Raw genomic sequence first — 14,916 nt, 5'->3', positions numbered from 1 at the left:
TAGGTTGGATGGGGCTTTGAGCAACCTGGTCTAGTGGAAGGTGGCCCTGACCATAACAGGGGGGTTGGAACTAGATGATCTTTAAGGTCCCTTCCAACCCAAGCTATTTCATGATTCTATGAATAAGACATTACATTTTGAAGATGCAGCTGTTTAAGGTCCATAACCAGGAGGTCTATATTTTACTTTGAAAATAAATTAATTTCCATTACACAAATGATGTAATCATTTACGTACACATGAAGCCAATTTTGAAGACATGACAACTTTATGACAGTAACATAAACAAATACACATCTCAAATTTGCCAGATTTCTGAACTATTGTAGTTTTGATTCTAGCTATGGCTCTAGAGAAAAAACAAACTTAAATGGGTGTAATATTGAGTTCCAGACACTTCACACCAACAACATTTATCAAATACAATTGTGCCTTCAAAAGTATAAGCCCACTAAAATATATCTGCAGGAATACAATTTAAGTTTCCCTTTGTAGCAATTGTTCTGATATTGTTTACTTGCTTGGTATTTTTTTCTCTGTTCATTCAAACTTCATGCAAATACGGGAAAGGCTTCTAGCCCTTTCCCCTATTTTATTCTTCTGTTTTTAGGCTTCTAGCTGGAAAAATTGAAAATAGATGTGGTAGCTCACAAAAAAGCATTATACAAAAAGCATTCATAGATTTTATAGTTAGAAATATAAGTGTTGTCATTTAACCTGGCAGGCAGCTGAACACCATAGAGCTGCTCACTTGTTCACTCCCCCTGCACCCCCAGTGGAATAGGGGAGAGAATCAGAAAAAAAATAAAACCCATGGGTTGAGATAGAGACAGTTTAATAAAACAGCAGAGGAAAAGAATAACAATAATAATAATAGTGCTAAGAGAACATACAAAACAAGTGATGCACAATGCAATTGCTCACCACCTGCTGACCGATGCCCCAGCCCATCTCGAGCAGCCAAACTGCCCCAGTTTATATACCGAGCATGATGTCATATGGTGTGGAACACCCCTGTGGCCAGTTTGGGTCAGCTGTCCTGGCTGCACCCCCTCCCAGCTTCTTGTGCCCCTGGCAGAGCTCGGGAGGATGAAAAGTCCTTGACTAGTGTAAGCCCTGCTCAGCAACAACTAAAACATCTTCTTCTGCTAAATCCAAACCACAGCACTATGCCAGCTACTAGGAAGAAAATTAACTCTATCCCAGCCGGGACCAGGACAGTAAGATGTATATAAGATGCCAGTAACTTTAAAGTGGAAGCCAAACCAATAAGTGAGCAAGACCGAAATGAATTGTTCATGGGAAAAATAAACAAACAAGAACTGCTGCATCAGAACACACTGGTGAGGTTCTTCCAAAATCTGTGAGACAATAAAATCCCTGCAGCAGGATGGCCGATACTTCTTGTAACAATTTTTTCTATTTCATTTACCCATGATTGTAAACACTCAGGTATAAAAATGGATGATAATTGTTAAGCCTGTTAAATTCTTGGACTTAGTGATACTTTGTAGAATGGAGGTTAATATGCAACGTGTAAAAAAGCATCTCCTTTACTCTGTGTTACAGCCTTTCAGTTTAACGAAAGTTTTGTTGGTTTGGAGCTGCAAGAAATACTGAAGCACCTTTCCCTTTACATTATTTTCACTATTCACTGTTTTGCATCTTTCTGCGATGTTTCTCTCCTGTTTCCTCTCTGTAAAGTTATCAATCTTTTTAGTCTGTCCTCAGAAGGGAACACTTCCAAGCCTCTCTCTCTGACCTGGTGGTGGAAAATCTTTATCTTTTTTCCTTGGATAATTCCTGACTGTTTCAGTGAGTTTCAGTTGGTTCCTGAGCTTCGGGTACCTCTGATAAGCTATGGAAGCATGTAATTGGGGGATGGTAGGAAATTGTGGGGATAGAAGAAGAAAATAAAAAGAGAGAGAAAGGGGAACAGAATCTCAGGACCTTCAATAGTGACAAGATGGGTAACTCATGGAAGGCATTTCAAGGAACCATGCCCTCAGGTCAGCCCATGAACCACAGAAAACTAGCTCAGAATATCTTCAGACTGTTTTATTGCTTCATTTAGTACTGAAATGTATCTCACAGTTCAAGCAAATGAATCCACATAGTGGTTTGTTTCTTCAGGGCAAAACTGGGTACCATAAATTTTGAATTAGCAAACAGGATTTATGAAAGAAAAATGCAGGTGTTTCACTAGATTTGAGATTAAATTTGAGTCACAATTCTTATGTAATGTTAGACAATGAACAGGAAAACCCTAATTACCTGTACATGCAATAAAGCACTTCTGAAAACTGAAATTTAAACCCAACTATACTGCCTAGATAAGTAAAAGCACAAGAATTCAGATCTCATCCTTTGACAGCTATGGAAAAAGCAGCAAGTTTAAGTGTGTGCTCCAGGATTGTGACTTCAGCATGTAGATAATCTGGTATGAACAGCTTGCTTGCTCTGTACATTTTTGCTCACATAACAAATCACAGCGTTGTTACAGAGGATGATAAATCCTTAATTCAGATGCCACTTACTTGATCTCTTCCTGATTTGTGTGATGTCATGTGGCGGTCGAGCTGCGTTCTGTACGCAAATGTGTAACTGCACAAGGAGCAACTAAAGTTATCCTCATTTTTTTCATGGCGATATTTAATGTGTTCCTTCAGAGAGGTAAAACGCTTGTATCCTCGATCACAATATGGACAAGTAAGCAGTTGGGAAAATGCATCGGGTGTTCCTACACAGGAAAGACAATACACCATATTTAAATAAATGTAAGCTCCAAACTTATTAACATCAACAAATATGCTTTACATTTACATATGTGACTGTAAGAAAACATGCAGCTGCTAGAAGCTCCATCTGTTTTAGAAAAGGAATAATGACAATTTTTTTTCCCCACAGATACTATGTTACTAACTACAGTATGGTACGGTTGCCCCCATGTACACTGGAGAGAGTCAGCACAATACAATTACCCAAAGCCACACCTGCAAGTCTGTTGGACTTCCCAATACAGCACTAGAGCTTCTACATGTGTATTTCTGATTAAAATGTGGTCTGAAAATTGTGAAACATTGTTTAAGATCCAGTAATCTTCGTAGCTCTGGTTTGTGTAGAATTTACTGACTTTATTTTTACTGAACATGCCATTGTTCTTGCAAAAGCGAAAAAGGAAGAGTCAGACCAGTTTTCATCATTACTAAAAAACAACGCTTTCTCTGTCACATGGGTTCTTTTACACTTGGTCTGGTAACAGGCAAAGTAACGCTTGAACTGCATTGGTTTTTGTGGTGTTCTACCCCTTTCTGCTTTTCCTGGATTAGTTGGGTTGTCTCAAAATGAACCCACCGCCACATGCATGGACATCGTATGCTTCCCTTCAATTCTCTTTTTTCCCCATCTACAGTTCACCTGACATAAAGAATACTCCATTTCAGCGGAAATACAACTCAGTGGAAATGTCAGAAGCACATTAACTTAAATTCTGTTTCCACTGGAGCAAATGGCGAAATGGCAATGGTTTCCCAAAGCCACTAAAGACACTAATTCTCTGTCACTTCTGTCAGTCCCCTGGTTTGGAAGCATGTATCTTTAGCAAATATCATTATATTTTTGGCACTTTCTGTTCCAAATGATTAAAGCACTGAACATTATTCAGCATTGTGATTTTCAGAATACTTCCCTGGGAACTTACTGGGATAGGTCCAATTTAAATTATTAATGTAAATGTGGGCTTTTTTAATGATTACATGGAAATCATATTGCAAGGCTGTAAAACTAACTTGACAATTTGTGCCATGGCAACTACAGATTAAAATCTTAAATGAATTAAATTGTAATTTTTAAGATGCTACTGTTGAGCATATGTCCTACTTGAATTTTCCAAAACTTGTAAAGTAAACAACAAAATATTAGTAATTCAGGTCCTATTTCTCTATATAAAAAGGCACATACACATTTTAAATTCCTCAAATTTAATTTACTTTTTTTTTTTGGCTAAAATCTCTAATAACATTAAATCTCTGGAAGACCAGAACAAAATTGTTAGCATTAGCCCTTGCACTGCTCTCCCTTAGACTCCAGTACGGTAATACAGCTACAATTACATCTTTTGTTCAATTATGTACATTTTTTAAATGACTGGAACACAATAACTCCTAATCTTTTATGTAGGATGTTGCTTTCTCATGAAAAATCTTAAATACTCCAAATAAAGGAACGCAATCTGGTTGAAATTGCAGTTGTCACAGATTATAAAAGCAGAACGCTTCAGAAAGCAGCACAGAACGCAAAACCAATCTGAACAGGTTTTGCCTTCAAATATTTCATGAAGAAGATCTGTTCAACGTTTCATGATGAAAAATGAACAAAGTATGACTTCTCATTTCTCTCAGAAGAACATCTTAAGCATGAAACTTCTTTAGAAAAAAAGACATCTACTTAAAAATAACCAGTCATTATGTTTTCAAATAAACATTTTTGTATAAACAGTATTTCTTTTTGTCCACTGCTGTCTTTTCAGGAAAAAATTAAAAAGCCTTTCATAGACTGGCTACCTAATATAAGAACTCCTATCTATTAGATCCTTTTGGACATTTTGTTTAGAAATATAAAAAGAAAAGAAACATGTTGTAACTCCTCCTAAGTTATTCTTACCTAAAACCACACTATTTTGCTTCACTCCCATTATATTTAATAAAAATTTGTTCTGATCTTTCCTATAATGCTACTGAATGGATTAATGAAAGCTTGAATTTTTATATCCAGTTACTGTTGGTTATCATTTAGGTACCCATACAACTGGACCCCAGTGCATATCTTGTTTCACCAAATCAGGTAGTAATGTTTTTTGCATGACGATCCCATCGTCTTATAATTATTTAACTAAGATCCGCTCCCCCCCGCCCCGGACTTACCCATGTATGCATTGCTGTCTTCTAAAATATAACAGAACTTTTGGGTCAAGTAGCTTTTACAATTTATTTCATAAGAACTGAACTGGTGGCATATTTACCATTTTCATCCTGACCACTAGCTTCTGGCGTGCCTTGTCTCTGGTCCTCCTCAGGTGCTTCAGGGTAGATAACAGCTGTATCTTCTTGTTGAAGGAATTCTTCAACGTTAGGGTCATGGTTTTGTTCATTTTCTGCATCAGAATCACATTCATGTTCTTTTACTAAGAGTGAAAAACAAGATATGAAATGAAGAGTTTAAAAAGAACATAAATGAGATTCAGTAATTCACATTGCCAAATCACCCTCTATCCAAGGATTTCAAAACTCTTTATGAATATTAGTATAGGTCAAGCCCTTCAAGATGCAGGAATATGCCAAGTTTTAAAACAGAGAACCAGTGGCATAATGAAATTTAAAAATTTGACTAAAACCATGGTTTGCCTCTTCAACTAGTGCATTTTTATCGTTTTAGATTTAGCTGTTCTCCTCAACTTCCCTAAAAATCTTAAATGTAACATTAATTATGATTTAGCCCTTATAGTTCAAGGTCAGCTTACTGTCTTGGCTCTTATGTTTGCAAAAGTAAATTTGTTGCCTTCAAGACAATTTTAATGTTATTTAAGACCTGTTCATTAGCATAAGCCTAGAAGATATTTAAACTCTGAGTAACAAGTTTGAAACGCTATGTATTGACCCGTATTTGTATTCTATATAAATATGTGTAAGATGAGTGCTATTCCTTGCTTTGCTCTTTGGAGACGCGGTGCTGCAGTGGTGAGAGGAACCCAGACTATTCTTCTGCAGCTGAAACACTGTTTACAATTTAAGACCTCTAGCGTGGAAGAGCAAAGCAGTTTATAAAGAGAGGTGGGAGAATTTCCAAGATTTCAGAAGGATACTCACCTAGCCAAAATTAAATATCACTTTATGAATAAGGGACTCAGACTAACAAAGAAATACCTGTACATCCAACTTCATCTGTCTGAGCTTCAGGCCCCAGGATTTCCTTTGTTTCTTTTCCACCTGAAACAGTACATTTCACAAAAAGAAGAATGAATATTTAAAAAAACCCAATAGAACAAAAAAAAGCCTCACACACAACAACAACTTAATATATGAGTTATTTCTTCAGCAATTTTTTCCATTTCTTTATTGTTTAGAAGAACTGCATTTAAACACAGTGTTCTCTCAAAAATATGGATTGCACATTATTTCAGCAGTATATAATCAGCTGAAGCACAAAGATATTCCATGGTTAAAGAAACAAAATCTTAAAAGGAAGCAATACTAGACACTAACCATTATTTGAAGAGAGGTAAAAACAGGGACAGTTTGTTTCTTCAGCAAATACAGAGTCAGCTACTTAAATAATCCTACCTACAAATGCAGCTATCTGATACACTGGTATATTATTTCCGGAAACGAGAGTATCATAAAACAAATACGTTTACATTATTTTCTCCAATTAGCAGTTTTCAGAAATGATTGATAATCTGCTGGTAATACCTTCAAACAGCTACCTAGTGCATTCTCTTTGTTGTAAATAATCTAGAAACCACTTACAGGTTGTGATTCCTTAAACAAAAAAGGATTTTAAACACATGCTCCCCACCTCCGAGCAACTGTGCACTATGAAAATGTTTCACATATCAATTCCAATATTCAGTATGAGTTTGCAGGTACCAGTCATCCGTAGAACTAATGCTGTGGAGCCTACCTGCCCCCTAAGCTCCACCAGCTCCTGCTGAGCTGCAGCATTCAAGGACGCAGCATGTAAGTTTTAACTACAGGTTGTTGGTTCAAATTAATAAATGCCTGAAGTTGTTCCTAATTTATGCTCGTTGAGTAGCCTGGACTGGGAAGTTCCTACTGGAAAGGCCATTGAATAGGCTGCCATTTCTGTCAGTACCTGGCTTGTGGCAGGATTGCATAGAAAAGCAACGTTGGTTGTTCTGCTCCTTAATCAGTAGTATGCTATGCTATATGTATATATATGTAAAATTAAAGCATTACTTCATAGTTTTATTATGGAAACTTTAGGTGCTTCAGAGCTACACTGCAGAAAAAGCCTCTTACATGATACAGGAGGTTAGACCACCCAACTGCTATGATCTGAAATGGCAACCGTTACACTTTTATTTACCTTACTACACTCTACTTCAGCACAGGGAAAAATCCTTTGGTTTGGCTAGTCAAAACCCCGGAGCATTCCAGGTTTTTAATCACAGGAGAAGCCAATTTCTCCTTTATATGGAAGATGATAAGTTCTAGGAGACCTTGAAGTTTTCAGATAGTAACAGCTTCCTCAGAGAAAAAGATTGTTAATTCTTTATGCTTTGATAAAATCCCACAGACCCAAAATATCTGCAGATAGTGACAAACAAGAAATAAGTTTAAAAGGAAACTGTAACTCTTAAATCTTACTTTAATTCTCATTTTCATATTAAAAAAACCCACCCCGAAACAGTCTGTATTTTATTGGTCAATACTGCAAAGTGAACTAATTGTATTTTTGGCTCATGATACCACAGACTTGGTTCAGAATTTGTAAGATGGATGACTGCATGCGATGCAAATTTAAAGCCAAAATTCAATTTCTTAAAAACAATAATTATGCAAACCTACTATTTTTCTTTAAAAAGGGTTTGTGATTTTTCTCCATTATGAAATAGGCTCTATGGAAGACGGGGAATATCAGTAAGTTATTACACATAGAAATTTAAATTACAGAGTCTCTAGCAAATTCCACTGGCTTCAGTACAAATAAAAGCTATGCTTCCCAAGGGAACGTCAAGGAATTTATGGCATTATAGATTAATCTCAGTGAAGTTAAAAACCCTCTCAATTCTAATAATCATAACCCCTGTTTGGTACTGTCTCTTTCCAATATCTGAAAGTGGGGTATAAGGCAGGGAGGAGCCCTTTTCCACAGGGGGTGACCTTCCTTAGTGCTGTAGGAATAACAAATAATTTGAAAAATGTTAAGTAGAGCTCCATCTTTATAGTTCTATATGGTCCACATTGGAAGGCAACTTTGCAGTTGTGCCCTCAGAAGCCCAATTACCACGCTGCAAATACAGCTGCTGGGAAGCAATGGAAGGGGATGTGATGATGGGGGAACAGAACTTAAGACACTATTCCACCATACAGGTCTCCGTGAACAGCATCTAGGGCATGAATATCCACCGTGGCATTACATCTGGACTTACCAGATAATTGTAAAACATGTTCTTGGACTTCTGTATCTCATCATTGCTTATGAGCAGCTGCTTAGAGGGACACAGTGGGAATTCCTAGGGTTCAATGCTAATGATTTTCAGGTCACAGGCAACAGCGTGTACTAGCAGTGAATGTGCATGACACAATCACTGTGTCGTAGGTTGACTGTAAAGATCTCTGCATGGGTAAGATAACTGATCAAATTTAAACCACTAGCAAAATGGAAATTTTGGTTGTAGGCAGAAAGAAAAACTTCACTGAAATTTCCACCACAGTCTTATCTTCAGAGAAGGGAATAAATTCCAAAGCCCATCAAAAGAGTTTCCTATTTAAAATCTTTAGAGATAATTATCTGATATGCGTGTAGCAAACACTATTTACAGCTTACAGTATTGCCTGGTTGTTTGCTTTTTGAATAAAAACTTGATCAAAAAGATGCTGCACTTTTTTACCCTTCTTCCCAAATGAAATTAATACAATATACTGCAGCAACCTTCCTCAACAGCCCACCACACTGAAAGAACATAATCCACCTCACAGCATATAGGCTCAACCTAAAATTTTATGAGTTAAAGGAATTTTTGAGTTCCAGGAAGAGTTTAAACATAAAACATAACTTCATTAATTTTTAAAGGTTATTTCAAGGTCTGGACAATTTTTTCAAATTTTCAAAGCTATCTTAGTTCCACGTCTGAGCTCTCTAGATTTGCTAAATACTTATAATACATAATAGTGCTTTTTAGGTGTATTAATATAAGAAGTCAGTAAGTTTAACCTTTGCCTTTTTTTTTCTTTTTAAATTGTAGCATAGGTTTTACTTTAAAGCAAAAAAAAATTATATTACAGAATCCTTGCACACATGAATGCTGGCACACTGCCAACAACTTGTGCAGGATACACGTGGTTCACTTTTTCAAACCCATATGACTGTTTCAGTTAAACCTCTTGAGATACACACCTTATATTTAAAACACCTGTTCCAAAGGTCTTTTAGAAATTCGGTTAGAATGACTGGAAACGGAAGGAAACTAATCTGATAAAGAAATGTTACGTGTGTTGTTTCTATTCTTGGGCATTTGTGAACAGAATAAATATGTTAAAAAACTCATTCTGTCAAGTTCAGCTAAACCCAGGAACTTTCAGTACTACTTTACTGATGAAACACAAATCTAAAACTGCTGTAATGTATGTTTTCTAAAAATAATCACCAGTCCTGAAGATGGTATTAGTGTCGCACGGACACCCACCCCAGTACCTTTCCCTGCACGAGAGAGAACATGTATTCAATACCTCTCTCTCCAGATTTCTAATGTGCAACCAAGACTGATGATACAATTTTCAGCTCACACCTTTCCTTCCAGGAAAGCTATAAAAAAGTAGCTAGTACTTTACCATAGCAAATCAAAGCTCCATAAAATCTAACGTAGCCTTCATATTTTCATGTAATCATCGCCAGAAATTCAAACAATTTATTTTAAAAAGACTTACTATCAAATAAAAAACCCTCTAGACTACTACAAGATAGGCTTCAGAATACGTAATTTTTACAGAAGAAATTTATGGTAGCTTGAGCAAGCCTGTATGGCAGTTGTTTAATCTCTTGTCTGTCTAAACACTGATGAAAGCCTGTCTTCGTCAGCAATGACCAAGGTGCATCCAGAGAAGGGCACCGAAGCTGGTGAGGGGTCTGGAGTACAACTCTTATGAGGAGTGGCTGAGGGAACTGGGGTTGTTGAGCCTAGAGAAAAAGAGACTGAGGGGAGACCTTATCGCCCGCTACAACTGCCTGACAGGAGGGGGTAGTGAGGTGGGTGTTGGTCTCTTCTCCCCAGTAACAAGCGATAGGACAAGAGGAAATGGCCTCAAGTTGTGCCAGAGGAGGTTTAGATTGAACATTAGGAAAAATTTCTTCACCAAAAGGCTTGCCAAGCATTGGAATGGGCTGCCCAGGGAAGTGGTTGAGTCCCCATCCCTGCAGGTATTTAAAAGATTTGTGGATGGGTTTAAAAGATGCTTAGGGACATGGTTTAGTGGTGACTATGGCAGCTCTAGGTTAACAGTTGGACTTGATGATCTTAAAGGTCTTTTCCAACCTAAATGATTCTATGATTCTGTGAAAACATTGCCTGCATTGTGATTCTACAATCACAGTAGAATTTGGTTCAAATGCTTCATTTTAGCAAAGAAATTTTAAAGGGTAAAAATGGTTATTTGAAATAAGGAGTCAAAAAAGATGCCATCATATGTCTAGAGCTCTGAAAAAACCCCAGAGGGTTGCCTGAGGCAAGACGCTGTGTCGTGACTACCTGTAGGTACATCTCCAGGAAATGTTCAGTCCAAAGGGTCTTGACCCAGCACCTCTGTGAGCCAGTGCTCTTCTTCACTCCCTATTTCAGGTTTCCTACACCTGTGCTTGAAGGGTTCAAGAAATAGTCTACACACAGCCCATTTTCATGTGACTGCAATTCCTGATAGATATAGCCTGCAGTAGAGCAAAGATATTATAGGAGAACTAAGAAAATTACCCACCTAATAATTTAGCTCCAAAATACTCATTTCCCTGCACAGCCTACCTTGGCAATAGCAGCTATGTAAAAACAAGCCGAGTTGATGCTATTCTTTAAACTCTCAGCTGCTCTCTCTCAGCTGGATTGCAGTTAGGGACCATATGACTGCTTTCCATTTATTTAGATGTGAGGTCATGCAATTTGTCTTAAACCACCAGTTTTAACAAGGTGGATGCTAAAGAATTGCGGCTGGAGTTCAGACACAACAGGGATATGCTGGAAAATGTTCTGTATCTTTCAGGGGATTAAGGCCAAATTCTGCAATAAATGCCACTAATTTATGCATTTATCCCAATTTGGCTCAAATGTAAGCATGCTGTGTGATATTATGAAACTCAGTATCTGATTCCACAGTAAAAGAGGCCCATTTCCTGATTGCTTCAAATTTGCAGCTTCTAAAGCTGCTGCATAATATTTACAACACTTACCTCCTTCCAGTGTTTTCAGAATACAGATTCATTATGAGTAAGATAGCCAATTCTAAAACTAATAATCTAAAAACTATTTTCTCTGCCTGTATTTTACAAGGGAAAAGGCAGAAGCAGCTCACGGTGAGACATTTACATCTGAATATTATTTTATTTCATGTTTTTGGCTTACTGCTTACTCCCCAAGCTGAGCAAACCCTGGACCTTACCAGGAGCTATGGCAGAGACCTGCCATGCAAAAGGATTTTCCAAAACTAAAAGCAAGGAACTAGTCTCTGATCACCCTTGAGGAATGCTGCATCTACAGATTTGAAGCTCCTGTTTAACAATGCCAATGAAACGAATGCACCTCCGAATCTGCCTCAAATATTAAACAAAGAACGTAAAATATATTACAATAAATATGTAAGAAAACCTCTTTTTCGATTATGAATATTACATGTTATTTCAGTAACAAAGTGACCAAAAAAGTTATATCGAATCTTCATTTTAGAAACCTTTCTCTACATAGCATCATCAGTGAAAATGAACGTACCTTCATCTTCCCAGCAACTGTTTGTACTCCCTTCTCTTTCACTGTTTTCTGGTAATACTGTATGGTCTGTTGGCAAGTCATCTTCTGGCACACTAGCATCACAGTCTGCTGCATCAGTTACACTTTCTTCTTCCACTATATGCAATTTATCTTCATCATCTGAATCTGAGTTTGCTTCTACCACGTTATTGTAATTGGTGACTGTGAACAGACAAAAAGCAAAATACTGATCAATATACTTTTAATTTACAGCATGAAGGTCCAAAGCTTTCAGTACTGTGGCCAGATGCTAGATCTGGGGTGTCTTTATGGAGTCACATTATTATTTCTTCTTTCCACATGGGGATGGCAGTGGCTTGCAAGCAACTTGGACGTAACGGCAGCACACAAGGAGACATCTGACAGCTGCTGGGCTTCTACCACTGCTAGGAACCACGATCTCTCTCACTTCTGAACACCCAGCCTAAAGCTGCACAAGAAAAGGCAGCGGACAACTCCAGAGTTGTCTTCTAAGGCCACACTGAAGCATCAGGCTTCCAGCTGGATCACTCCAATTTGGATACCAGCATTACTGTATGTTTCCTTTAAGAAACTTATGGCGTGGTCAGTAGTCTGTGAAACACTTAATACTGATAAACAACATTTTCTTACAGACAGATGTGTATAACCAGGACAGGCTGTATGTATATAGCAGTCAGTGAGGTACAGAAGGAAAAAGCTGCAGGAAAACAACTGGCGCTGAAGATCAAATGACCCCAGGCTGAGCACACTCCAGAGAAGGTGGCTCAGTGGCTCCTGGCCGGTCCCACAGATCAAGCCCTGCTCTGCAGTCATGCACGCGAGCTGCGCTCACCCACTCCACCTTCTTGTTGGCTTTTCCTGTAACCGATGCCACCTCCGTGCTCCGGGTATGTGAATCAAGGAGGAATAAACGGGGACAATGAGGGGATTTGATTCAGAAGGGCTAAAGTGCTCCTGATCCAAGCGAAAACACTCTTGTCATTACATCTGAAGATCACACTAAAGACTCAGCAGGACGAATGTGAAAGGGAAAAATCTCAGAGGTGACTCATAAACGAAATCTCGCATAACATTTTCCCCAGCGACCATGGAAAAGGTAATAACTCTACTTTTTCAGCCTGGAGAACATATTTTGAAAGTCCTGTGGACAAAGGATTACATGACGATATATATGTTTCTGTCATATGGGAGCAGATTATTATTAAAATAGTCTTCATTTGTAAGCACAAAAGATCAGTTACAGCCATTTCAATTTAAATGGTAAGGATTATGCATTAAGAAAAAAATTACTCTCACAATCTGTTGAAATGTCTTGTTACTCACACCGAAGTCAAACTATTAAACATTTACATCTATATGTGTGTTACTTCTTCAGTGCCAAGTTTGAACATCTTATTGAAATGCTTCAAAATACAGTTTAAGAAAGAGAATAAATTTATCAATGAATAAACTAACAAGACCGGTCTTGGCTGCAGCACTCCTTCAGTGGTTATCAGAATTATACCTGGGAGGCACATCATCACGCTACTTTATGATACCTGCATGCTGTCACTGTTAGCACATAGGAAGCCAGGCTTTCATCTGAAATCCTGCCTATTAAGGCAGATAAATAGCAAACTAGACTCCTGCTCTTCTGAAGTTAGCCTTTTTTTTTTTTTTTTTTTTTTTTTTAAAGTAGATATTCTAGTCATTTAAAAGTGCATTTCAGCAGGGAAAGTGAGTAACATTATGAACTGACAGGCTACTATCTCATTTCCTTCCAATTCGGGAGAAAAATGTCTCATCTAGAACACGCATAAGCATGACAAAAGAGCCTTTTGAATTTAAAAACAATCATTCTGTGCTTCCATATTTTATACACATAGTGTTATTTGAAAAATGTAGTAATGCCCCACTATTCATGGTATTGACCTCTTCTAAGAGAACAAATTTAGGCAAATTGCCTAAATACTAGTATCTGCTCGATTTCAATCGATAAATTGATATTCACGTTATATTCTGTAGCTGATTTTGCAAAGTAAAATAGGTACTGTAAGGGATGCTGTAACGTTGTGCGAAGAGGAGACATACATGGATTCCTTCACCAAAGCAGAAGGGATTTATGAATTGATTTGCTTGAGAAATGGTAAACTCAACTTTAAAAAAAGTGTAAGAACAGACATAAACCAGGAAAAAGTGGAAAAATTATTTCAGCCTGTTGTCTTAACTGGACTTTACTGTGATGCTTAGATGTAGAGGATGATTAATATAAAACAACAACATATGTACCTTTGCCACACGTAAAGGAGATCAGTAAGAGCAGGGATCAAAATTTATAGGCATAAGTTCAGATTTCAGTAATGTAAATCATGAATACTTGATTTTTAAAGTTTGGGAAATTAAATGGAATCCTTTATATTAGATTTAGAGTCTTTTTTATGGAAAAAGAAAATATAATAACAAAGTTTGTACTGAAGAATTACACTTATGAAAAAAAAATCTCTTCCTCGTCATATATTTTTTGATTTTAAATATAATCTAATCATTAGGGCTCTATCTACCTTGAAACATTTTCATACATTCTCACTACACTCACTCATGTGCTAACTCTGCAAAACTTAAAAACTCCTTCTCCATAAAAAGTGAGGAACAAATGGTCTTTGGGATTTCGGTTCCTTCCTCCAAATATCAGTTGTCAACAAGGCAACACAACAAAATCAGCAAGAAATCTGGCTTTAACATTCCTGTTTGCTTCTTATGAAGAGCTTTGGGGAAAATAAACTGCCAAACCTGCATCTGAAAGGGCTCGGCACATTTGGGATGGCCAGGCAACCCACACAGCAAACGCAGCAGAAAGTTGAGCACTTAAAAATGACAGAAGCATTCATATATCTATAGGCAGCTCTAACTAAATGATTACACACTATTTTCCCTCTACGGGATCCTCGCCTCATCTAGTGTAGCGATGGCAAATATGCAGGGAACGCTCTGTTTTATGGAGTGAACTGAGTATTCGCAGGATCCTGCCTCATTTTTTCAGGTTGCCAAGTGATCGCTCCTTCTTTTTATCCCCATCAGCCAGCAGCGTTCCCAAAGCCTCACTTACAGGATGTCAGCCAAAATGGGATTCCTCACTACATATTACATCTAATCTATTATATATTACATATTATATGTATTTATATACAACATGTTATAACTATATC

The 14,916-nt window shown here is 37.5% G+C and overlaps 1 protein-coding gene across 1 annotated transcript in view; it reads right to left on the bottom strand.

Moving 5' to 3' along the window:
- Positions 1–14,916, bottom strand: part of ZEB1 (zinc finger E-box binding homeobox 1) — a 31,733-nt gene that overhangs the window by 16,053 nt on the left and 764 nt on the right. The window contains exons 2-5 of the mRNA XM_009647026.2: positions 11,711–11,911; positions 5,922–5,984; positions 5,021–5,182; positions 2,538–2,740 (exon numbers count right to left, since the gene is read on the bottom strand). Coding sequence (XP_009645321.2) covers positions 2,538–2,740; positions 5,021–5,182; positions 5,922–5,984; positions 11,711–11,911 — 629 coding nt within the window. The remainder of the gene's footprint in view (positions 1–2,537; positions 2,741–5,020; positions 5,183–5,921; positions 5,985–11,710; positions 11,912–14,916) is intronic.

Source organism: Egretta garzetta, unplaced genomic scaffold, assembly GCF_000687185.1.
Source record: "Egretta garzetta isolate BGI_Z169 unplaced genomic scaffold, ASM68718v1 scaffold369, whole genome shotgun sequence".
NCBI classification, from domain to species: Eukaryota; Metazoa; Chordata; class Aves; order Pelecaniformes; family Ardeidae; genus Egretta; species Egretta garzetta.
The sequence above is the reverse complement of the archived record's forward strand: the minus strand, read 5'-3'. Positions and strand labels throughout refer to the sequence as shown.